The sequence below is a fragment of the Osmerus eperlanus genome, chromosome 25 (genome assembly GCF_963692335.1).
Source record: "Osmerus eperlanus chromosome 25, fOsmEpe2.1, whole genome shotgun sequence".
NCBI classification, from domain to species: Eukaryota; Metazoa; Chordata; class Actinopteri; order Osmeriformes; family Osmeridae; genus Osmerus; species Osmerus eperlanus.
This window is the reverse complement of record NC_085042.1, coordinates 7,477,019-7,501,782: the sequence shown is the minus strand read 5'-3', so window position 1 is coordinate 7,501,782 and position 24,764 is coordinate 7,477,019. Positions and strand designations below refer to the sequence as shown.

Sequence of the window (24,764 nt, the reverse complement as noted above, 5' to 3'; positions counted from 1 at the left end):
TTCTTCGCCGACTGCAATGTCATGTCAGATCGAAGCAGGTGTTATACATCGTTTGGCCTCGTTGTCGAACCAGTCCACATAAGGAAGGAAGGGCCTTGATCACATGCTGTTTCGGTCATGCACCACTAGGTGTCAGCATTTCCCTGCGTCCCAGTGGTTCCACCCAAAGGATCTCTGTTTGACTGCAGCCCTGTGGGCCTCTATAGGGTACATGGGTGATATCATGCAGTGAGTCTCACCTGCCATCTCCTGCAGGCGGTCCTCATCCGTGTTGGGGTCGAAGTCGCTGCCCAGCACGTCCGTGCTCCAGGTCTCGCTGACCGTCTCGGAGATGTCTCGGTCCTCGGTCAGACCCATCATGTCCCGGATCTCAAACTTGCGCAGCTTGTCGTCCAGGTTGTCCTGAGTGGTGGCTGGCAGCGGGGGGAGACAGGGGGAAACACCGCAATGATTTCACCCCGCCCCCAGCGACAGGAACCGTGTATTGTCACGTTTCACAACAAACAACCCACACACACACACCCACACAGACAGACACAGACACACACCCCCTCTCACACCCACACACACCCCTCTTACACACACACACACACACACACACACACACCCACACACACACCCCCCTCTCACACGCACAAACCCACTTCCCCACACAGACACATGCCCACACCCACACACCCCCCTCTCACACACACCCTCACACACACCCTCACACACCCCCTCACACACACACCCCCTCACACACACACACCCTCACACACACCCTCACACACACCCTCACACACACACACCCTCACACACACCCTCACACACACCCCCTCACACACACCCTCACACACACCCTCACACACACCCTCTCACACACACCCCCTCACACACACCCCCTCACACACACCCTCACACACACACCCTCACACACACCCTCACACACACCCTCACACACACCCTCACACACACCCTCACACACACACCCTCCCACGCACCCTCGCACACACCCTCACACACACACCCTCACACACACCCTCACACACACCCTCACACACACCCCCTCACACACACCCTCTCACACACACCCTCACACACACCCTCACACACACCCTCACACACACCCCCTCACACACACCCTCACACACACACCCTCACACACACCCTCTCACACACACCCTCTCACACACACCCTCACACACACCCCCTCACACACACCCTCTCACACACACCCTCACACACACACCCTCACACACACCCTCACACACACCCTCACACACACCCTCACACACACACCCCCTCACACACACCCTCTCACACACACCCTCACACACACCCCCTCACACACACCCTCACACACACCCTCACACACACCCTCACACACACCCTCACACACACACCCTCACACACACCCTCACACACACACCCTCACACACACCCTCTCACACACACCCTCACACACACCCTCACACACACCCTCACACACACCCTCACACACACCCTCACACACACCCTCACCCTGTTCGTGTTCCAGCAGCTGCAGGGCCTCCACCCCGTTGCTCCCCGACGGCCCGGCTCCCAGCTCGGAGACGGACTCCGCCTCTAGTTCCAGGGAGGATACGGAGTTAGACCGGTTAGAGGGCCCTGTGGACGACACACCTGTTACAGGCTCTCACTTCATCCCAGTCATGACCACACACGCACAGGCTCCTCTTTCTGATAAACACCCACGCGGGGATTCTAGCTGACACGGAAAAAAACCCTCAAACCATATCTCTCTTTTCCCCAATTTGAAAGGGTCATACTGAAACCTAAAAGCAGATGTGTGTGTGTGTGTGTGCGTGTGTGTGTGTGTGTGTGATTGCAGGCATGCATGCATGTCCTGTCCTGTCCAGGTTACAGGCTCCCAGGCTGGTTTGGGTAGTGTGTGTGTGTGTGTCAGGGGCGAGACGCCCACCCTCTGAGATGCCCTCCAGGTTGTCGCTGCACAGGGAGAAGCGCAGGGTCTTGTCCGGCTTGCCGTGCTGCTTGGTGTCGTCGGCGGGGGCCTCGCCTTGAGCCCCGTCCCCCAGCTGCATCGTCAGGACCTGGGAGAGGGAGGGGGGCACACACAGGCTTAGCCCTGGAGCTCACTTCCTCCGTGTCGCCATGACAACACGGCGCAACCAGTCGGCACGGAGGGTAACCCAGGAGACGGAAGCCGGGGACAGGGAGCTATCAACTATCAACTACTACTTGCTCTTCAGGACTGTACTGAGGTAAAAAAAAAAAAAAAAAAAAAAAAAAACGGTTTAACGGAACACTTTAACTTCAGTCGAGTACCTCGTTCTCCGACATCATCCCAGGGATGGTCTGGGGGCTGGTGCCGAGTGAGATGACCAGCACTTCCTCTGGCATGACTTCCTGCAGGGACTCCAGGGAGCTGGCCTCTTGCTCCCCCTCCTGGGCCATGTTGGTACGGCTGCGACTGCGGGAGGCTGCTGGGGGGCCGGTGGGGACAGAGGGACAGGAGACAGGGTGTTAAATGGGGAGTCTTACAGAGCACTACTAACTAGGAGTTAGACCCTACTTACTTACTAACTAGGAGTTAGACCCTACTTACTTACTAACTAGGAGTTAGACCCTACTTACTTGGAGTTAGACCCTACTTACTTACTAACTAGGAGTTAGACCCTACTTACTTACTAACTAGGAGTTAGACCCTACTTACTTGGAGTTAGACCCTACTTACTTACTAACTAGGAGTTAGACCCTACTTACTTACTAACTAGGAGTTAGACCCTACTTACTTGGATTTAGACCCTACTTACTTACTAACTAGGAGTTAGACCCTACTTACTTACTAACTAGGAGTTAGACCCTACTTACTTACTAGGAGTTAGACCCTACTTACTTACTAGGAGTTAGACCCTACTTACTTACTAGGAGTTAGACCCTACTTACTTACTAACTAGGAGTTAGACCCTACTTACTTACTAGGAGTTAGACCCTACTTACTTACTAACAAGGAGTTAGACCCTACTTACTTACTAACAAGGAATTAGACCCTACTTACTTACTATCTAGGAGTTTGACTCAACTAGACTTAAGGGTTGGATTGAACTAAGTAGGGGTTAGACTTAATTACTGTAGTTGGGGTTTGACTTAACTACAGCAACGAGAAGCATTAGGTGTCTGCTAACCAGTGCACAAATTCCCTTCAACACAGGCTATAAAAGCTGCACAGTGCATACTCTTCTCTTGAGATTGTAACCAACTTCCTGTCTCTCTCTCAGGACATTAAGAGAGCGGGGGGGGGGGGGCAGTGAGAAGTCTACCAGCACACTACAGGATGTGTTCGGTCAGGGGCCTGAACCCAGGACGCGTCCCTGGTCACAAGAGCGAGCCCGACCACGCCGAAGCACATTCGCCGTGACGACCGCTCTCATCCCTACGCCGAGCAACTCGGCTCGGCCCCCCCACAATGCACTGCTCTGCAGCGGGGGGGCGCGAGACCCACAGAGAGCCAGCGGAGGAGAGGAGACAGGAGGAGGAGAACTGGGCGTGAGAGACACGAAGCACAGGACGAAGCAGGAGCTAGCGGGCACACGGGGGGGGGGGGGATGACAACATGGAGCAGGGAGAGGAGCGGGGGGGGAAGCAGGTAGGGTGAGGAAGGAGAGCTCCGTTGAGCCCAGAGGGAAAACTGCACGGTCACGACCGAATCATGCAAAGAATAATGCAAGGTAGGCATGGGGGGGGGGGGGGGGGGGGGGGGGGGGCAGACATGGAGGAAGCGCCGTGGGAGCTGAGCAGGGCTGAGCGAGCAGGCCAGGGTGAAGGGTGAGCGCAGCCAGGGGAACACAAGCACGCGGGGGGGGTCAGGTGGCGGTCCGCCCAAGGGGGCCGGGGGCCGGGCAGGATACCCACCAAACGGGGTGACTAACGGGATGTGGGCGGACAGGGCCGTGGTGCTGGCTTCCCAGGAGGTTATAGCAGCTAACTGTTGTCCTGGTGGTCGTCGGCAGCAGAGGAGGAGAGGGAGAGACAGAGATCAAGGAGCGACAAAGGTTCAAGGGGAGAGGAAGAGAGAGATTGCGAGAGGAAGGGTTCAACAGTCACAATGACAGTCTCCCTCCAGAGGAGGAGTGGCAGGATGTTAATGGAGCAGGTCTGGCCTTGGCTTCATATTCATCTTTAAACCGGCAAATGAGGGAATACATCTCCTCATCCATACCAATTAAAGCCAGTTCATTTATATTTGGTAACTTAATTGGTTGTCATTTCAGTAATGGAGCACTAAACCAGGCGCCGCTGATTGGCCCCTCTACCAGGCTGAGAAGCTCATTACCTTCCTCCATTACAAGAACCTTTCTCCAGCCATCACTATTCACCCTGTTACAACAGCAGTCATAACAGGAACGACACAAGGAGAATATATAGATGCTGGCTGGCTCTGGTTTCAATTGAGCGTGCTTCATCAGAAAACAGTTGATAAACCTCATGTGACTGAATGCGCTACCTGACATAAACCTGCGCTCCAAAACCAAAACGACAGTGACCCAGAAGTCCAAGATGGACGGCTGTGAAAGCTAACGCGCGAGAGTTCAGTTCTACCTCAGCAGTGCCCCCGGGGCGCAGCTGAGGGGTTGCAGGTAGGCAGGTACCTATGGGGAGCCTGTTCTTCTTGTTGGCGGGGGTGGTGGCGGGGGAGAGCTGGGGAGTGTTGGAGGGCGTGAGCTCCAGGCTGTTGCTCTTGACCGTGCGGGAGAGGGGGATGTTCGCCAGCAGGCTCTCCAGAGCCATGTGGTCCTCCTCGCGCAGGTGGTCTCCGGCCGTCACACTGCGCACAAAGTCCACCTGTGGGGGGGGGGGGGGGGGAGGGGTGTCACCACACAGCGCTGACACACACACTTGTCTAGACCCGGTGAGATGGCGTCACTAGCTTCTGGGTTCCGACACGATGTTCAGTCAGTGTTGTGGAGCACTGATGGCTTCGGAAAAACAGGATTATTTTCTGTCATTATTGTGGAACGCTGATAGCAGTGTGTGCAGCCGTCCCTCATAACCACCACCAGACTCCAGAGTGATGGAGTGACCAGCCTACCAGTGTCAGCAGCTGGGAGTGGGTCATGTACACCACCGTCCTGCTCAGACCCTCTAATAGGTTCATGGAGGATATGGGCGGGTTCTCCACAGCTCTGCCACCAATCACAACGTCCAGGAAGGCGGCCACACAGCTCTGGAAACGACACAACCAGGCAGGTTAGTTAGTATACGACTACTCCATGACACACACACACACACACACACACACAAACAAATAGACACTAAACAAACACTGAGTGGCTTACCTTGTCGAATTTGGCCAAACTGTTTTTCCGTCGGGGGTCCCCATCATCGTCTGCCATGGCCAACTGCTGCAGCAGCTGCCCCACCTTCACAGTAACCACACCCAACAACATCAGCCACCACAACACACAGCCTGGCATGTTCCATGCACGAGAGGAGATTCAGATTTGTCATTATTATACACCTGTTTGATCCCAGATACATAAATGTACATTCCTACAGGTTAAACAGTTTCATTTAACCCTTGTGCTGCCTTCGGGTCACATGACCCAAAGGTTCATAACGAACCATCGTTGTGTTTACCCAGTTTTACCCGATACAAAAACAAATAAAAATAATTTTCTTTTAACCTTTGCAATGTGGGGGGTCTGCGACAGCCCAACGGTTAAAAGAAAATGCTTCACTTTGTTTTTGTATGGGGTAAATTTGTCGCAATACGACGGTGGGTCACACGGCTGATGGGTCAGAATGACCCGAAGATAACACAAGGGTTAACACCTCATCTCTAAATCTCCTCGAAAACCAAGCATTTAATTTCCTGTGACGTCTCTGTGCACATGGCCGTGTGTGTGTGTGTGTGTGTGTGTGTGTGTGTGTGTGTGTGTGTGTGTGTGTGTGAGCGCGGCCCCCCTCCCCCGCGCGTCACCTGCATGAGGTTGAAGCGGGCCACCTCGTTGATGGGCGCGTCGGAGATGATGCCGTACTGCTCGGGGTTGACGATGGCGGGGCAGATGAAGCAGGTGAGCAGCAGGTCGGTGCACATGGTCCGCACCTCGCCCACCTCCAGGCGCTCCACGCACGACAGCGTCTTGTACATCTGCGACACGATCCAGCGCAGGCTGTGGGGGAAACAGTAGGTGTTGTGCTTCAGGTAGCCGATGAACTTGTTGACCAGCATCACCAGCTTGGCCTCGTTGGCCTCCACGGCCGCCTGGACCCGCTGCCGGTAGCCGTCCGAGCCCTTCTCCCCGAACAGGCGCTCCTGCTGGGCCGGGGTGAAGCGCTCCGTCACCTTGGCCGCGTCCGTCTCCAGGTGGTCCTCGTCCTCCACCAGCAGCTGCATTATGGGCTCATGGAGGGTGGCGGTGAGGAAGAGCTTGGCCGAGTACAGGCCCTCGGAGAAGAGCTTGAAGATGATGCTGAAGGCGCACGTGCCCCGCCGCAGCAGGCGCCGCGGGTTGTCGCTCTCCTTCAGCTCGAACTCGATCAGGTAGCGCAGCACCTGGGGAGGGGAGAGAGAGAGCGCTGAGCTGATGTGTGTGTGTGTCTGTCTGCATGTGTGCTTTTTTAGGCCTTTTTTTTTTATTGACAGAGAGAGAGACAGAGACAGACAGAGAGAGAGAGACAGAGAGAGAGACAGAGAGAGAGAGAGAGAGAGAGAGAGAGAGAGAGAGAGAGACAGAGACAGAGACAGAGACAGAGACAGAGACAGAGAGAGAGAGAGAGAGAGAGAGAGAGACAGAGAGAGAGAGAAAGAGAGAGAAAGAGAGAGAAAGAGAGAGAAAGAGAGAGAAAGAGAGAGAAAGAGAGGGATGCACAAACTGCACTGGGAGCACCCTCGTACGTGCCTGGGGGCCCCCCCTCACCTGCAGCAGGTAGCTCTCGTCCTCTTGCATGATGCAGTTCCCGTACAGGGAGGTGAACACGGTGTGGATGACCCCCTGCGTGTGCTCCTGGTTCAGCCTCTCCCCCGCCACCAGGCAGGAGGCCACCAGCCTGGGGTTCTCCCTCACCCTGCTCAGGAACTCCCCGTAGATGCTCTCCTGGAAGCCCAGCGTCTTGTAGCCGTCCACAAACTGGGTGTCCTCCAGCACCTTGGCGTGCTGGCAGCATTCGGCGGGAGAAGCCTCGGCGCTACAGGACAGGGAGCTCGCCTTATTACGCTGACATGAGGCTTGACAAAGCGCCTGGCTGAACCGGGCGGGCGGAGAGGGCATAGAGCCAGCCACACAGCCGTCAGTGTTTGCCCTAGGGTTACAGCTTTGGGGGGGGGGGGGGGGGGGGGGGGGAGACGACGACTATGTAGAGACAGAAATGACTTTAGTTTGTTTAATAAAAGAGCAAGTTATAGACCTGTTTTATAGGAAAGGTAACCTTTTATGACTTGTTTTGTGATCGGACGCTATGTATATATATATATTAAAAAAATAAAATAAAAAAACCTGACCTTCCAGGGGGGGCGGGGGGTGCCGTTGGGGGGGGGCGGGGCGCCCCTCTAATATAATGGTAGGGGAAACACTGGCCCTGCTGTTGATTAGGAGCCGGAGTGACAAGTCAGCGTACGACAGGACTGCTGAAAACAAGGCTCCCCTACAGACTTGTGTTAGCCCTCCAGGTCCACTAATCTAGATTGGAGATCAGAGGCTCTGGCATGACCCTTGTTTGTATTTGGCAAGATCCTTCACGAGATGATCACATCAGGAAGATAAGAGAGTTTAGCCTAATGCTTGCCCATCTCTCTCTTGGACCCTCTGAACATCGTCTGTGGAGTGGCACTTCACTCTGCTCTGCTGGCTACGCGGGCGCATCTGAGTCAGACTAGTACTAACTGTGGGGTTTTTTGTGGGAATTCAGTGTGCAGTCATGAAAGAGCGTGCAAGCTTAAGCAACAGAAAGTGTGGTTTGTTTACTCTGTGTGTGTGTGTATGTATCTGTGAGTGTGTTTTCTGTATTTTGTGTGTCTGAATGTGTTTATGTACAGCATGTTTATGGGCATACATATGTGTGTGTGTGTGTGAGTGTGTGTGTGTGTGTGTGTGTGTGCACATGTGCATGTGTGTGTGCGTATGTGCAGTCAAATATATAGAAAGGGCAAAAGTAAGGGTACTGAGTGTGGAGGGCCTATGCAGTCCTGTGTGTGCGCGCATGTGTGTGTGTGTGTGCACCTGGTGAGGATGAGGCGGTCCAGGTTGATCCTCTGGCGCTTGGCGATCCACGCGGCCCGGTACAGCCTCTCGGCCGTCTTCAGCACGTCCCCGTTGAGCTTCTGGATGAGCTGCTTCTCAGAGGCCACGTACAGGCGCTCCTGCTTCAGGTGGTGAGCCAGGGTGTGGATGTCTGGCTTGACCATCTTTACCACAGCAAGGACACTCAGACTAGGAAGCTGGAGGAAGGGGACACAGCACAATGTAAACACACATGATGCAACTGAGAAGTTTACGGTTAGGCCCCATCTATAGACAATCCCAAACCTTCTCTTTCGTCGGGTTAGGGTTGGGCCTGAGCACGACTTGTGTGGACATGAAAGCTTTCAGAAAAGCGTATGCTGGACGTAGGTGATTGGGCCTTGTTACTGCAGGGACGTTAAGCGCCTGTTTCTGGGCCGACGCAGACCAGAGACCGGAGTCCTGGCAGACTCTCAGTTAACGCATGGTCACACTTAGCCCAGGAGAGAGGATGTACTGTCAGCAAGATAAGAGACCAGGGGACACTGGATCCTTTCGCTGTCCTGTAATGGCCAGGGAATAACTGGGGAGAGAGCGAGAGAGCGAGAGAGCGAGAGCGAGAGAGAGAGAGAGAGAGAGAGAGAGAGAGAGAGAGAGAGGCTGCCATCTTCAGCAACCAGGCCCCAGCACAAGCAGCCCTACCGGGCTTGAAACTCTTATGAGGCCACCCAAGCTTCTGGTGGTATTATTCACAGGAAGATGGAAAAAAGCTAATCCCATTAGTCTCCCTATCATTTCTGTCACACAGACAAACACACAGGCCAACGTACACAAACACAAACCAGACTGAAACGCATGAAATTTCAATGATTTCCTGGGGCTGTCTATGACACAAAAGGCTCTTTGTGTTGGCTGCTAGCATGGCAAACAGACCAGAGCTGGAAGACTGGAGAGCCAGTGTCTGAGAGAAAGCGACCCAAAGAGACCTGCCTTTGAGTGGGCAAGGCTGATAAAGGACACTGCCTACTGGCCCATGCCTGGCTCTAAAATCCTAATGCATTTGCAGTGTAAAACATACATAGGTTAGCCAGAGAACTATGTCCATCCTTGGGCCCTGAGAAATAAACCTGGCATTTCAACTTCATCCAGTCCCTGGTTCTCGAGATAGCCTAACTAAGCCACAGACAGACAGATACACAGAGATTCCTGCCTTTATAGTTAGATAATGCTAATGCACCAAAATGACCATAATTTGTATAATAATTGTATTCTGAAGAACAAGATTGCTGGAGGATAAATAAAAAAATAAAAATTATAGTCACGCAGGCAACCACCCACAAGCTCTCGAACCTGTAAGGAAGTGAAAGGGAGGAAATAGACTCCACTAGGCTGCTTGGCACCCACGCCACAAGTCCCACACAGATTCCCAGATCCAAAATGGACACCTGTATAGCATAGGCTGGATGTAGCTGGTGAGTAAGTTATAAGTTATGAAGATGAGGGGGGAAGTCGAAAGCAGAACAGAAACCCAGAGAAGCATCGGTTAGATGAGGTTGCAGGCTAGCGTGTCGTGAGCGACTGAATACAGATGCTACGCTTTTTACAACATGATGGCACCATACCATTGTCTGAGTAATTGGGCAAGTATCGGGAAATCTCATGGGGGACAAACTGAGGCATAACACAGCCGTCGTCACATCCTCACATCCAGGTTTTAAGCGAGAGAAGGCAATGATAATTCTGTCACGCAGTGTGCCTTTCAACCAACAAGCCCGCACCACTGAAGTCTAAAGCCTAACTGGAGAGCAGATGCTCACAGTAAGCATCTGTTACATAAGACCAGAGTGATCGATATGCCCGTGTCGAGCAAGATGCAGGACGCAGTTCCCCTCCCCGTAGAGTCGTGGAGGTGTTTGGAACACAGCCCAAAATCACTCGACCGAACACAGGTCAACGGAACAAGCTTTTTATAGCATCACAGAGGATTCACTTTCTAAAGGCAATCGGAACACAAAACCTGTGTCCCTTTTTCACTTCCCTACCAGATCTGATCAAACACTGCCAGCATGAGAACACCGAGCAATCAACTTACAGGATTAAAACACCAACAGAGAAGCGTTCATTCTAGATCCTGTATATCAGTCATCTATTAGGACTGTAACAGCACCAATAACATATTAAAAAAGTGTTAGCTGTAACAATAAATAACTAGTAAATCTGTCAAGAAAGGGCCTTTGTCTCTATCTAAACTATGATTTAACTACTGGTGATGTACCCCAAGTTAGGCCTGTGCCCATATCTACTAACTAGATGACTCCCTTTTCTAAACCAGATTGCAGTAAACTGAACATCGAATTGACTGATTGGCAGTCAACTGAACATTGAATTGATTCATTCATTCTGACTGAAAACACTCTCCATTTATAAACAGGATGGATGGTGAGGGAAAGGAAACAAAAAAAAATTCCAGGAATGTTTAATTGCTGAATGACATCTGCCAGGAAGTTAACATCTTCTGACTGGTTTTGTCCCCCATTTTGAACGAGATATCCACATCCTGTGGAATACTAATCTTCCTTACTCCTAACCCTGCAATAACAGACACTGGCCTTCCTTCCAACCTGCTTTACCAATTCAGCAGAGGAAGAGAAAGATCAGCGGAAATGCAAAAATATTCATTTTCTGGAAGACCTCGACTGGTAGACATCACCCTATATATAGAGCTAGTGCGTGAATAGTCCAACAGCCCATGAGTGATAACTGCCTTCCCTACCCAGGTATAAACAAACACTACAATAGAAGATTGACAAGAAAAAACACGACTGAGCTCTGATAGGTGAGACTGAGAAAGTAGCTCGTAACGACACTTTTAATCCTGCCAGGCATGCAGCTGTCTAATGTAATATCACAGAACAGACACGGGATTTGGCAGACGGGCCAGGACCGAAGAGTACCTAGACGGCAGCTGCACACCCCCTCACTAATAGATCCTCTCACTAATAAACCAGGTTAGGGTCAAGTACGCTAGCTAGTTGGTTAATGTAAATGAAAAACACCAATTTGAACATTAACTAAAACATTGTGTGGTTCTTTAGCTAACTATTAAGCTGCATGTCTAGCTAAAATAGTGGTTCTCTCAGGATTCGCTAATTAGTTAGCACTAGCATTAACGTTAGCACTAGCGTAGCTGTGTAACACAACAAGCGAGTGACGTTGAGTGCATACGAATTAAGTTCGAAAGTCATTATCACTGCCACACTACACGGTAAACGAGAAGAAACACAAAGAGCTACTTTGTGATAGTTAAATTAGTCTAGCTAACGTTAGCTATATAGCTGTGTATTTAACCAACTAGTTAACTAGCTGTCTTAGCTGCGAACGTCATACAACAAGTGAAAACGAGCACGTTTAGCTGGTTAGCTAGCTATTATTATCATCATGTAAAGAACAAGCTAGTTAGCTAGTTAAGTCTGGCAAATTAAGAAACCACTTAGCGGATACCTGGCAATATATACTGTTACTAACAGTGTAAATTAACAGTCAAAATTAAAAGGTAACAGTATGAGCGTTAGCCAGCAATGCAATAAAGCCAGGCAGCTAGCCTACCTAGCTATGCTATTGTCATTGTTTGTCCATTCACTCCCTTGGTTTGCATTAGCGAACTACTGGCTAGCTAGTTTGCTAATGTTAGCTAGTGGCACTAGAGCATCATAGCCATGGGATAATATCGTAAGAATGCCAGATATGACTGGGGTACAGTCAAAGGCCACACACACCTGGAACAGGTTGCTGTAGAGGAAAGCAGGGATTTGGAAGCTAAATGCATGTAACAATATACGCAGGACTAGCTAAACTAGCAAGCTAGACAGAGCAACAATAATCAGAAGATCATACATCACTAGTAGAACTAGTAGCTAGCTAGAGGCTATCCAGGCTAGTTTACGTTACAAGACAGTCCATACTACACCAGCTCGACTCTTACGTTAGCTATCAACAAGCAAACGTAGGGCATATGCGCTGAACCATGCAAATCATGCTTAAGAAATTCGACGTCTTACCAGGTAAACTGTTAATAGTCAGCCGGTTGTTTATGGTAACAAATTCCAAATAAAGATACTATTTCAAGAGCGAGCAAGCTCACAGTTTGGCGTTTCTGATCTCTGTCGGATGACAGAGCTAGCTAGCTGTCACTCGCTGTCATCACGAGGAGATGTGCGCATGCGCAATGAATGCTGTAAACTCGTAAAAGTGTTCCTGATTTGACCATGTTTTTAATAATCCGCAAGAAAAATCTAATACACAACATTGGGCATTGTCCTTGCCACGCATCTTTGCTCATTCTTAATCGGTCACTTTCTGCAAGGTATTGATATATAATATTGGAATATCCGTGCCTCTTTATTGATTGGTTATATGTCTCTTTATAAAAGCCACAGCGCTATTATTTTTGTACTCGCTAATCCAATGTAATGTGTACGTATCATCAGTAGATGGTGCTCTAGCAAAATTTTGGGGCCAGCTCAATATGGCTGTGGTTTGAGGGAGAAATGCTAAATGAATACATGTAAATGAGAGATCGTTTTATTTCGAGTTTGAATTTTTTAGTGCTTTAGTGCTTTTAGTTTTTTAGACTCTCATGACAGCATATTGCATCGTTGGCACATTATGTTGGTACCTATGGTGGTTTATTGCATACCATGCAAATGACTGTATTGTCTCCATAATGATTTATTATTGTCGGGTATTTTATTTATGTATTTTTTGTGTGTTTGCAATGCTGTCAAAGAGGGTACATTCACTACTGTAGTTTTATTGGCAATTTGAGATTTATAGTCTTACCAGTAGGCCAATTTAGTGTTGAGGGATTAGTTACTACAAGTAAATGTAATCGATTACTTTCATACATTTCATACCTAAGTATTTTTTAAGCCGTTAATCAATTACAGTGATAATTTTCAAGTTATTTTTTCCCCACAGCAGATTCCGCAAAACAATCAATTTCCATGAAGCCTGACTGCATGTATTCTATCCATTCATTGACAAGTATTTACTATCTTTGTGAGGAGATAAGAACACACAGGTCAGTCTTTATTCTGTTTATTATATATGGGTTATATAAACACCACAAAATAGAAAACGGTGAGACTTTTTCTTCACAAGGAAACAATCATGACGTAAAAGAGCAACCTTAGTTTCATTATGTTGTTAATGAAAACATACCATGCTTGTTTAAGTGCTGTAGATGCATTAGGGAAACATTCTTATTCTGTATAACTCATGTTTTAGTGCAATAAGACATTTTTTGCAGCTCAAGATTTCAAGAAATCATGTGATTTATCATTAGTAAAATGTAGCTGTTTAGATTATAAGGTTGCTCTTTTATCAATTTTATTGCATAAACAGTATATATATGCTTTATATATTGTCAGGTATGAAATACTTTATCTCTATCGTAAATTGTGTTTTTACTGACAAACAAAACCAAAATAATAATAGTCATCCTATGCATTGGTTCATTTCCCTGGCACAAAATTAAATATAATTATTATTATAATATTTTTACCATAATTTTGGTTCGATCACGGCATAATCAATATTAAAATACCTGAATATAAATAACATGCTTTAAGCAAAATACTTGTCTATTTACAATTACAGACAAATAATTCATACTCAAGATTTACGCCAGACAAATCCACACATTGCTTTCTGTCAAATGCATTTTCTACTGAAGGCCACTTCAAACAAAGCATGTTAAAGAGTAGAATGATTTGAATATTAATAAAGTGATGAAAGAGTTTGCAATTTCCTATAACTAAATCAACAACCAGGATATGAAGGGAGGTTAAATATATACATATATCTTTTGACTACAACGATCAGAAAAGAAACGTACAACAAAAAGAAGTTGTTAGTACTGTCCAAAAATATCACAAACACTGACACGTGTCAAGATAAAGAATCGGTAACGCATTAGAAGACAACTAAAGTTTTCATGTCATTGACTTTAAAAGTATTAGGCATGACAAAGTATCTGTTATCTATGCACAGGCAGGGTTATGATCCACTGTTTATTTGTGTACAATATACCACACACTGTCTGCACAGAACATACTGGACCATACCTTTTCACTCTAACAATGATACAATGGGTGATTATTTTCTAAGTGTGCCCTGTCTACATGCAGATCAAAAACATGAGAGTAGAGGTCAAAACTGGGCAAAAAGAAAATAAAAAAATGTTACATTTCATTTATTTTGCATGTACGGAGAATACACATTGCTGAGATAGATTTATCTTAATAGCCACTCAATCCTTTTCTGGACTTTGTCTCTAGCCTTCCTAAAGTTGATCTAAGTCTTAGTGATTAATGTGCAAACCTTTGTAGTGGAATCACTGATCTTCCTATCTCTCTAAATGCTCTACAACAGTGGTTCTCAACCCTGGTCCTCAAGTACCCCCTGTCCTGCATGTTTTAGATATTTCCCTGCTCCAACACACCTGATTCAAATGAATGGGTCGTTATCTAGTTACGCGGAAGCCTGCTAATATCTAAAACATGCAGGACAGGGGGTAATTGAGGACCAGAGTTGAGAAAACACTGCTTTATACAGACTACAGCACGTACTGCAGTGTGTGTACAGTACACACCCTGCAGATGACATCAGCTGATATGCGCTCTCACTAACTATATGATGTCATCGAGGAGATGAGGTGTCCCCACCCAGTCCAGAGTTCTGGGCTCTGACGCAGCCATGATCATGCACATGAACTGTTTCCCCGTCCTCTTGTCAAGGGGGTAGATGGTCGTGGGGGTGAACCTCTTGTTGCTCTCGACAAACTCACACAGCTGATGGTAGATCTTCGGATACTCGTGACGCAGGAAGACTCCCCTGGTCTTGAGCTCGCGTTGGATATTGATGAAGCATATCTCTCTGGCCTTCCTCCCCTCCTCTCCCTCTTTGTCGATATCAGGTGTGCCTGGAGGAGGGGTGAGAATGAGAGTTTCCAGGTCGCTCTCTTTCTTGACGACCTTTTTGTCCGGGCTGGACGACGCCAGGGAGACCTTTGCATATTTTCGGACTGTCGGTGCTTGGACTCTCGGAGAGGGTCTGTTAGGCACTAGTTCACCAACAGCAATGGACACATTCAAGAGGAAACATTCATCGGGGTCATAACCCTTCCCAGCCTGCTGCAACTCCTTACAGTAGTTCCCCAGGTTGTCCTTGAAGCCATCCAGCTCTCTCAGGGACAAGTACGTGGGCGACATCAAGAGGCTCTGCAGTCCGACCTGCAGGAAGTTGTCAGCGGTCCCCGGGTTAGCGAAACCCAGGAAGAGGACTCCTCTCCCCCTGGACAGGTAGCCAGCTTTAGCAACGCGGGAGAAGGCTTTGTGGATCTCTGCATTCTCCCTGCAGTACTTGAGGATGTGCCTGCACACGCTGCTGATGCGTCCGTACAGACAGTTTCCTTTGTGGGAGTCCCAGTCGTCCCGGCGACAGTTTCGGGAGCAGTAGAACGTGTAGCAGCTATGACAGGATTTGAAGTACAGGCAGGCGTTGAACAGAGTCTCCGTCCTCTTGCACTTCCTGTTGGCACAGACCATGGTGTCATCGTCGTCCGTGCTGTGGTCCGGAGAACACTCCTCTGTACTCTTCTGCAAAGCATCGCAGCCACTGTCTGGGTCCTTAACCATGCAGGGGCTGGGTTTTGTGACGCTTGGAGGTCCTTGACTCTCCAGGCCCGGAGGCGCCCTTGTTCCATTTTCGTTGTCTTCGCTTATCAGTTGTTTCAGTTGGTCCAGCAGATCTTCACTCGGTCTCCTGTTGGCTGGGGGTTTGTAGTCGATAACGAGATCGGCCAGCAGCTCATCGAGTTGCTCTAGACTCTGCTGCAGGGAATAGTTGTTGTGTTTCCTGTCTTTGGTCGTTTCTGTCGGGTTGGACGGTGACTCCTGGCGTGGTGCTCCGGGGGTTTGTGCTGTGTCACCATCCAGGGCATCCCAGCTGGTGGAGCGCATGTCTCTCTGGTTATTGCTGCCTGCACGGATGTCATTGTCTGTTATGGTGATCTCCGGGGTCACGAACCACAGCCCACTCTTGCTGCTCCGCCCAGAATGATGAGGGCCTTTATCTAACGAGTTCTCTGAGAGCGACAAGGCAGCATAGCGCCTGGGTGAACTGGACAGGTTCACTATGACTGGCTGCGTGGTGTCCATAGGGGGCATAGCGTGCCTCCTCGTCTGGTAAAACAGGTTTTCGTAGCTGCGTCCTCGCTGTACCGCCTGCTCCCTTTCGTGGCGGGGATAGAGGATATTATCCCACGATTTGGAGTGGTTCCTGACCTCTGACCCCAGTGGGGTCGGCTCCACGTAGCTGTTTGTATACCACGGGGCCATCATGGGGTCCTGCCTCACTCTTGGGGGTGTAAACTGAGAAGACTGGTTGGAGTACCCGGATATGCTGGAGCGATACCAGTCATCCGTGTTCGCCTGGGACAGGCGAGGGCGCCGGCGGCCCTCAGTGTTGTAGGCCCTCAGAGGAACATAGGGCTCAGCTGGAGGGTTGAAAGGCCTGGCGTAGTGCACCCGGGAGGCGTTAGGCTGGCAGGGAAACGCTCGCGGATCCTCCCCGTAGTAGGATCGAGCCTGTGGCGGAGGAGTAAAGTATGCCCCTGGCTCGGTTACCGAGTACGGCCTGCTGTAGACGGTCTGCGGGGGGTATCGGCTGGGCATGAGGTCCGTGTAATAGGGCCTGACGGGGAGGGTGTGAGCCCAGCGAGAACGTGGATCCTGCTGATACTGACTGTTCAGGGTGCTGCCTTGGCTGGTGAGGCTGGACTGATCGTCCTGGTAGTACGCCCTCGAAGTCGAGTATCTAACCGGGTCCTCGGTGTAGAAGAACTTGGTGGGTATGTTAGGGCTGGAGTACGCCCTCTGCTCCCTTCCCAGGTACTCCCTAGGCATTATGGGAGATGGGACCCTGTGCATGTCTAGAGGCTGGATGTAGCCGGGGGGGATGCAGGGGGTGTAGGGATACCCCTGTCGGAAATCTCCACTGTAGCATTCGCTTGGTGTTGGCGTGGGCGAGACGATGGTCTGGCGAGGGACGTACAGTCCCCTGCTCCCGCTGGCCTGGGAGTATCTCTGCCACGAACGCTCCGAGCTCAGGCTGGGAGCCCGTCTGACCGCGTGCTGCAGGTCGGAGGCGTCCGGCTTGATGTCCACCCGGCACCTGACGTGAGGAGCGATGGCCGGCTTCTCGTGCTTGCTCTCCTCGAAGCAGTCCGACACGAAGAGGGGAGAGTGCGGCTGCAGCTTGATGGGGTGGACGTCGTTCAGAAAAGCCCGGTTTGTGGAGTAGGGATGCGTTTCAGACGCCCTCAGAGACTCTGCAGCCTGGGGGGGTTCCCTCACGTTCCCGCCTGCTATGGGGGTGACTGTGATGGGCACAGGGGTGAGGCTGGTCTTGACCCTGGGAGCACTTTTAGACCTGGTCCTCTTCTTCGAATCTGTCCTGATGGTCTGGCTGTTTTTGTCCCGGCTGAGGTACTGTGGGGGTTGTCTAGTGTTGAACAGATCCGGGGAGGAGAAACGGAGATGTCCTGGCTGATCCAGGCCATTCCAGATCCCATCTTTACTCACTGGCTGATGCTCTGGCCTCTTGTAGGGGTACTCCATCGAGGCAGAAATGGACTGCGGGTCGTCCAGTGACTCGATGTAGTCAAAGCTACGGCAGTGTCTTTTGTTGATGATTTCCGGTTTGTCGATCATTTGTGAGTCACATTGTGGGAAGGGGCTGAGAGAAATGGCGTGCCCAGTGATAGGGTTGAGCTTGAAGTCCTGATAGAGCGTGGACACCAGTATGTCAGGGGTTTCTGTGCGTGTCATCTTAGTGGAAGTCCTCCTTCTCCATTCAGATTGATTCGAGATCAATACCACCTGAGGGGGGAAAAAAGAATATACTTTTTAGAGTTTTCACTCTGATATTAGACTTTCTGGATCATTCAATTAAGACATCACTGCGTATCTCAGAATTGAAGTGGTTTCTTTTGCACAAGCCAACATAGAGCAGCAAAAGCATACATAAGATAATGACATCCCAAAGGAAAAGTGTACGAAGAGCGAAAGTAATTGATGTCAAATCTGAACACACTTAATGAGCCCCTGGCCCTGCCTTGTTTTAGAAACATTTGTAAATTTAGGACAAAAAACTCCATTCTAGCTTTAAGAAGATGCATCAGTAGTTGGATTGTCCTATAGTTCAATGTGTCCATTCACAGGATGTCACAAATTGATGTATGGAGATCATATTCAAGCTTGAACCATTCTTTGCACTGAAAGCACAGAAAACAGTGTCTTGCAAGATACACAAAACGTTTCTGTAGAAAGTTAGTTTCCCTTATGAATATAATAGCTGCACATACACAAGACAACAATGAGGAAAAAGCCTTTTCAGACGAATAAAAGACCCATCCACACACAACATGCCTGTGTAAACAGGGCTTTTCAAACCACTGGAAACATTTACTGGTTTATAGTTGGTAAGGCTAACGGTTGTTTGACTTTCGACTTTTGTCAGAGAACCAGCACGCGGACCGGGGTCTTAATTCCGTGAAAGAAAAGCCCAGAGACAGGCTCTCCTGTTGGCTCTGACCCATGAGCTGACCCTGAGATACCATCTGTTCATCCTGAGAGGAGAGCACTGACCACCCATCTCCCCTCATCCTGGCTCCACAACACACCACCACAGCCTTACCCAGCCTGCGAGCACAAACAAGTATACAATTCAGTCCTCCGTAGGAAAACACAACCTTAAACTTAGTCACTTAGTCACCAGGGTGTGCGGTTAAGGTTATTACTGTTTTGAGAGATAAACAAATAACAAATCGGATGTGAAAAGAGTAATGCTATCAATTATGACGATTTATTTTAATTGCCTTTGGTCGCTGTCCAGATGTCTAACTGGAGTGCACCTGTAAAATGTCAGTGAAGCATGAACATTCTCTAATCAACCTGACATCATTGTCAGTCACTTAACGAAAATAGCAAGGAGGGTGAAATGAATTAACAACACACAGTATCATTCAGAAAGCAGGCAAATTGTCAGTGCTGTCACAGTGGTGGTCTCAACACAGAGGGAAATGCTGTAAAAATCGAATCAAATCAAAACAAAGGAGCTGATTTAGTTGAATGCTGCCTGGGAGGCATGAAATAATGACTGTAAAAACTGAGCTGTGCTTCATTGGCAACAAAAAGTCCCCAGAATGAAATGTTGTGAGAGGATCAAGTAGGATATATGCTCATTCATAGCAACCTAACCACTTTCGATATCCCAGAAAGACAAATATATCCATGGTGGTTATGGAGCGGAACCAAAGAAGTAAAATAATTTCACTGATGCAGCTTTGGGGTCCGTTTCACTCTATCATTTCGTAAATAGTGGCCTACCCTACATACCACTGGCCCCAAGCACTGTCGCTTGGAAACAGCACACACTTAAACACTGAAATAGTTTCACGGGCTGAGGGCTAGACGACTGCTCAGTCTCTGAAATGTCTTTCGGAGTTCACAAGAAATGCAAAATGAATCCTACCAGTAAGGTAATAAACTTAAAATGTCTCCCACTGAAAGATTTCTCCCCGTACAAAAAGTAAACAATTCGATGAACTACCGTCATTGCACCGTCGTGTTCACATAAAATTGAGGGCCATGAGTAGATATAAGGAGACTTATCACAGTCTACTCTTTTTTTTAGACAATCACTAACCTCTGGGAATAAATATTTAGTACATTTTGTCCATTTTATTAATGCGGCACGGCCGTACTATCACATCCTTCGCGGCTGACCCGATGCCTTTGAGCCAAGATGACATCACTGATAGAGATAGTCGCACATTCAAATATGCCTAATAATACCGTACAGCGCATACTACCAATAGTAAACTTTAGATTTAAACAAATCATTGCCATCTTCGACGAAAGTGACCCTTACCCTTGTCGTCAGTGACTTGGTTGCAAGTCGTTTACATGATCAATCCGCTGATACTATTGAGGTGCGAGCTCACCGCACCTGTTCCCTGCTTTTTAACCCATAACCAGTCATCCTGCTGTCCGTTATGTTCTTCAACGCGCGACAGGCAGCGTCTGAGACGCTCGTGATGCATTAGAAGGGGGTGTGTTTGAGCCTGCGCTGCGCTTGTAGGCAAGCAATAATATATGCGCGCGTGCGTGAACGTTCATTCTGCAGGCGATGGTCACGATGCGCGTTCTCACGAGACAGCTTCCAGCCTACAGTAGCTGAGTAATATAAACACGATCTTCTAAATCTGCTGAATGTTTAGCAAACAGTTTTCCAAATATTCACTCTTGATTTAGACGGGATTTGATCGTCATTAGGCTTGGTGGCAGACAGTAGGCTACAGTTTTTTTTATGAGGTTGTGGATGACAGGCTTGCTCTATTTATCTGTAATGACATGTAATTGATCATGTTGCCTTCATGAACTTATTCATGAGATGTATAATGGTAATAATAATGATTAATCTAACAATGTTGTCTACAAAAGACATTGTTTGCTGTGTCTGTTTTTAGCCTGATCCACACCTAAACGAACCCCTCCTGTTCTTGCACCCTCTCATCCCACTCTTCATCACCAGGCCTTCCTCCTACGCCGCTCTGTCTCATCTTGCTCACCAGCAGTTCTGCTGGCAAAACACCAGCCTCAGACCAGTGCCGTTTGGGTATAGCTTTGGTGAAGTGGATCCTTGATAGCCAAGGAAAACGACCTCTGTTCAGCAGGTGGTAATGGCAGGCTGCCCGCCCCCCCCCCCCCCCCCTCACGCCAGGCCCCCTCTCTGTCTCTGTGTCTCCGTGAACAGGTGATGGAGACAACAGACTGGGAGCCTCCAGAGCATGTGACCGCTGCGGTGGAACTGCAAAGAGGGAGTCAGGTGGCTGAGCGGTTAGGGAGTCGGGCTAGTAATCTGAAGGTTACCGGTTCGAATCCCGGCTGTGACAAATGACGTTGTGTCCTTGGGCAAGGCACTTCACCCTACTTGCCTCGGGGGGAATGTCCCTGTGCTTACTGTAAGTCGCTCTGGATAAGAGCGTCTGCTAAATGACTAAAATGTAAATGTAACTGCGTAGCGAGGCAGTCCTGCAGCTCCCTGGCTGCTCCTCACCACCACACCTTCCTCACTCAGGCTGTGATGTGAGGAAGAGGACAGGAACCAGCACTGTGTCGGTCCATCCACACTCAATTCAATTCAACGCACATTCAAATGGTCACCACCTGAGATGATCAGCGCTGATTGGACTGATAGAGGCCTCGTTCTCTAATGTAAGTCTACTCAGCGACAGGGCCTGGTTTCTCTGTTTCAGTAGAGGGCATCGTGCGCTCGTACCTGCCGCCGTGTCATACTTGCCTGCCGGATCGTTTAAAAAAAAAAAAAATCAGCAATGCAGAACTGCATCGCCAAGCGAGCCTCCTCCATCTGCCGCGCACCATGTGCATCGGCCGTGATTCAGAACGACAGCGCAGCACGCTGGGTGAGACGCCCGGGATCCCAGGCAGGGGGGGGGGGGGAGAGAGCTGCAGCCGAGCGGGTGTGACTCGCCCACTCCTGCTCCGCTCGCGGTGGCACCTTCATCACTCCTCTTCAGCCTGTGGTTAGCAGACCTGAACGGCCTGATAGCAGGTGTTATGGGGCCCCTCCGAGGATGCGAGGAGAGAAAATCGATGTTATCCCGGTGATTAGAGGTCCTGTTTGAAAGGGATCAATCAGTCCAAACACCACATAGTTACACAGTGAAACTGAACAGGGCTGCAGAAGCTTTCTCAGTACCGTCGGGCTGAAACACTGTAGAGCTCTTTCTGTTTTTGTGACTCTGGTCCCATGTTGAAGAAGGCACTGGCGTTCCTCTTTGTGACAGTATACTCCATGAACTGAAGTGCCTTTGAAAGGCTAACTGTGTCTGTCACAGACAGTCAAATCCATTTTACTGCTGTAACCAGCTGACAATAGCAAAATGTAGCAGAGGAAAATCCATTTGAAGGGGATGCCATGGTAAATGAAAGTGGTAGAGGTTGGGAAAAGCTCTCAACTGTGAAATCTCCGAGTGATTCAAAGACGTTAAAGCTTCTGATGTTGAATATTTTAGATGTCCATATTTAGACCTCTTAAGTACACATATGTGTCGGAATGTAGCAGTCCTTACATATCCTGGAATATCATTATGAAATATAGATTCCTCAACCTATGGGCCTTTACACAGAGACCCTTGGGTCTGGGCTAGAGACAGGGCTGTGTACATGGAGAATACTCCAGGACCTCCAGCCAGTCTTTTCCTAATTCCACTGGTAAAGCCAGATTAAACTGTCAACAAATTAAACTAAACCATTCCATCTCCTCAAACCTCTACATATCCACTTCTAAGGCCCCCGAGGAGAGTTCAGCCATCTTGCGGCAGGGCACCGGGGGGTTTCTGGGCTCACATGGCCTTGGTTTGGAGGATTAAGGGACAGCACAGAGCAGTGTTTTGGTGGCGGCCTCCACACAGATCAGCGGGGGGGCGGAAGCCTCCTTCACACCCCCCATCCCTCCCTGGCACTATCCGTTGGCAGTCTTGGAGCACAGTTGTGGAGGATCAGGTTGGTTTATGGACTAACTTACTGTAGTAGAGGATTGGGTTTCTTCAGAGTTAGAAACTGTGTAGGGGGGGGGGGGGAGTTGCTTATGAGCTTCAAGTTTATCTCCCTTTTTATATTGTAGTATTCACTATGTCAGACATTAAACTAAGGAATTTATGAATCCCTTTGATAATTCTGTGACGGCAGAAAGGGCGTTCGTCTTGACGCAGGGCTGATTAATGATGTCATCTGACTGGTTTGGAGTATTTGCATACAAGAGCAAATCCTAACTGGATTAGAAGAACAGGCCGGCACAGAGCATGCAGAAGTGTTAGATACATACATTTCATACCGAGCAACATTACACTCATAAACAAACGTGGAAACGAGACAGTGGGGAGCAGTCTCCATGGTAACCCGTACTGAGTAGGAGCAGAAGAGCCTGAACTGCTTTCAAAGGGAAGTGCAGATGGGAGTCCTCTATGGAGACCATAAAACTCCACAGACAGCAGATGAGGTAAATATGCATGAGTTTATGAGAGCACTGTGGACTATGTGCGAAAAGGGACAAGCATTTCGAGCACACTTCCAGTCTGAACAAGTTAGAAGCCATTGTGAGAAGTGAACCTATTGTATGACATTGTGAGCATCGCTGCATCATGTCATGCTGGCCTTATGGCGACACGAGAGAGACTCCCCCAGGACAGCTCGACTGGAACAGTGAGACGACCACAGAAGACCACAGAAGACCACAGAGAAGACCACAGAAGACCACAGAGAAGACCACAGAAGACCACAGAAAACCACAGAAGACCACAGAGAAGACCACAGTAGACCACAGAGAAGACCACAGTAGACCACAGAGAAGACCACAGAAGACCACAGAAGACCACAGAGAAGACCACAGAAGACCACAGAAGACCACAGAAGACCACAGAGAAGACCACAGAAGACCACAGAAGACCAGAGAAGACCACAGAGAAGACCACAGTAGACCACAGAGAAGACCACAGAAGACCACAGAAGACCACAGAGAAGACCACAGAAGACCACAGAAGACCACAGAAGACCCCAGAAGACCACAGAGAAGACCACAGAAAACCACAGAAAACCACAGAAGACCACAGAAGACCACAGAAGACTACAGAAGACCACAGAAAAGACCACAGAAGACCACAGAGTGAAACCTGCAGCAGAAGAGGATCTACAAAACTCTCACATAGGTATCTTCTTCAGGGAAGATCATTGCAACGCAAGAAAACTAAATTTCCCATCAGCACTTACAGTAGTAAACTCAAGGTCCTCCCTGCCAGTTTGCAGAGAGGAATCCCAGAGAGGGGATTAATCAAATCCGTGCCTCGTCCCTCTGTCAATCTTCATCAGCCGCCAGAAAGACCATCGGTAGGCTTAGACCATGTGTCGAAACGTGACCCATGTGTTCAACACTCACTCTAACCACTGTCTTTCCCTCAAGAGTACTGCAGTCCAGTTTCATGTATAATCATCAGATATTTGAAGACGACTAAGGTTAGCTTTTTACTATTTGTTTCAACTATTGATTGAGACTAGTGTTTGTCAATGGGAGGTCATTCATGTCACGATGTTGAAAAACACCAATTATTCAAGACTGGACAGACAACTAATCCTCAGTGCCTCAGTTGAGAAGAATCAATGAGGTCTTTCTACTCATGGATATTGTTTATCTTAGAACAGCTTAGTCAGATCTATACTACAAACTGCAGCTCGGTCAGACATATCATGTACAGTAAGTGCAGGGGTATTCATATTGGCCGGACAACCAAACCTGACCCTTGGTTTGATAGTTTCGTCTTGCAAGCTAAACTCTCCAAGAGACCTTAACTCCAACTGAGCAGCAGTTGCAAGTGTCAGCTCCTCTCACTTCTGTGCCCTTTTAAATGTTTACTTTTTAAAT

The 24,764-nt window shown here is 48.9% G+C and overlaps 2 protein-coding genes across 2 annotated transcripts in view; both read right to left on the bottom strand.

Annotated features, from left to right (window-relative positions):
• Positions 1-12,421, bottom strand: part of gapvd1 (GTPase activating protein and VPS9 domains 1) — a 16,847-nt gene extending 4,426 nt beyond the window's left edge. Inside the window, exons 1-12 of the mRNA XM_062452149.1 lie at positions 12,253-12,421; positions 8,202-8,411; positions 6,903-7,170; positions 5,963-6,538; positions 5,319-5,402; positions 5,072-5,206; positions 4,632-4,824; positions 3,895-3,975; positions 2,308-2,462; positions 1,943-2,072; positions 1,504-1,629; positions 212-413 (exon numbers count right to left, since the gene is read on the bottom strand). Coding sequence (XP_062308133.1) covers positions 212-413; positions 1,504-1,629; positions 1,943-2,072; positions 2,308-2,462; positions 3,895-3,975; positions 4,632-4,824; positions 5,072-5,206; positions 5,319-5,402; positions 5,963-6,538; positions 6,903-7,170; positions 8,202-8,386 — 2,135 coding nt within the window. The 5' untranslated portion in view covers positions 8,387-8,411; positions 12,253-12,421. The remainder of the gene's footprint in view (positions 1-211; positions 414-1,503; positions 1,630-1,942; positions 2,073-2,307; positions 2,463-3,894; positions 3,976-4,631; positions 4,825-5,071; positions 5,207-5,318; positions 5,403-5,962; positions 6,539-6,902; positions 7,171-8,201; positions 8,412-12,252) is intronic.
• Positions 12,422-14,755: 2,334 nt separating this feature from the next.
• unm_hu7912 (un-named hu7912) lies at positions 14,756-20,360 on the bottom strand. Its single transcript, XM_062451068.1, has 2 exons — positions 20,196-20,360; positions 14,756-18,142 (listed from the first exon to the last, which is right to left on the bottom strand). The coding sequence occupies exon 2, from the start codon at positions 18,089-18,091 to the stop codon at positions 14,891-14,893; it is 3,201 nt and encodes a 1,066-aa protein (XP_062307052.1). The 5' UTR covers positions 18,092-18,142; positions 20,196-20,360; the 3' UTR covers positions 14,756-14,890.
• Between the last annotated feature and the right edge of the window lie 4,404 nt (positions 20,361-24,764).

What these genes read in the sequence shown, in the direction of transcription:
- unm_hu7912 (XM_062451068.1), bottom strand. Translation starts at nt 18,091, where the DNA reads ATGACACGCACAGAAACCCCTGACATACTGGTGTCCACGCTCTATCAG.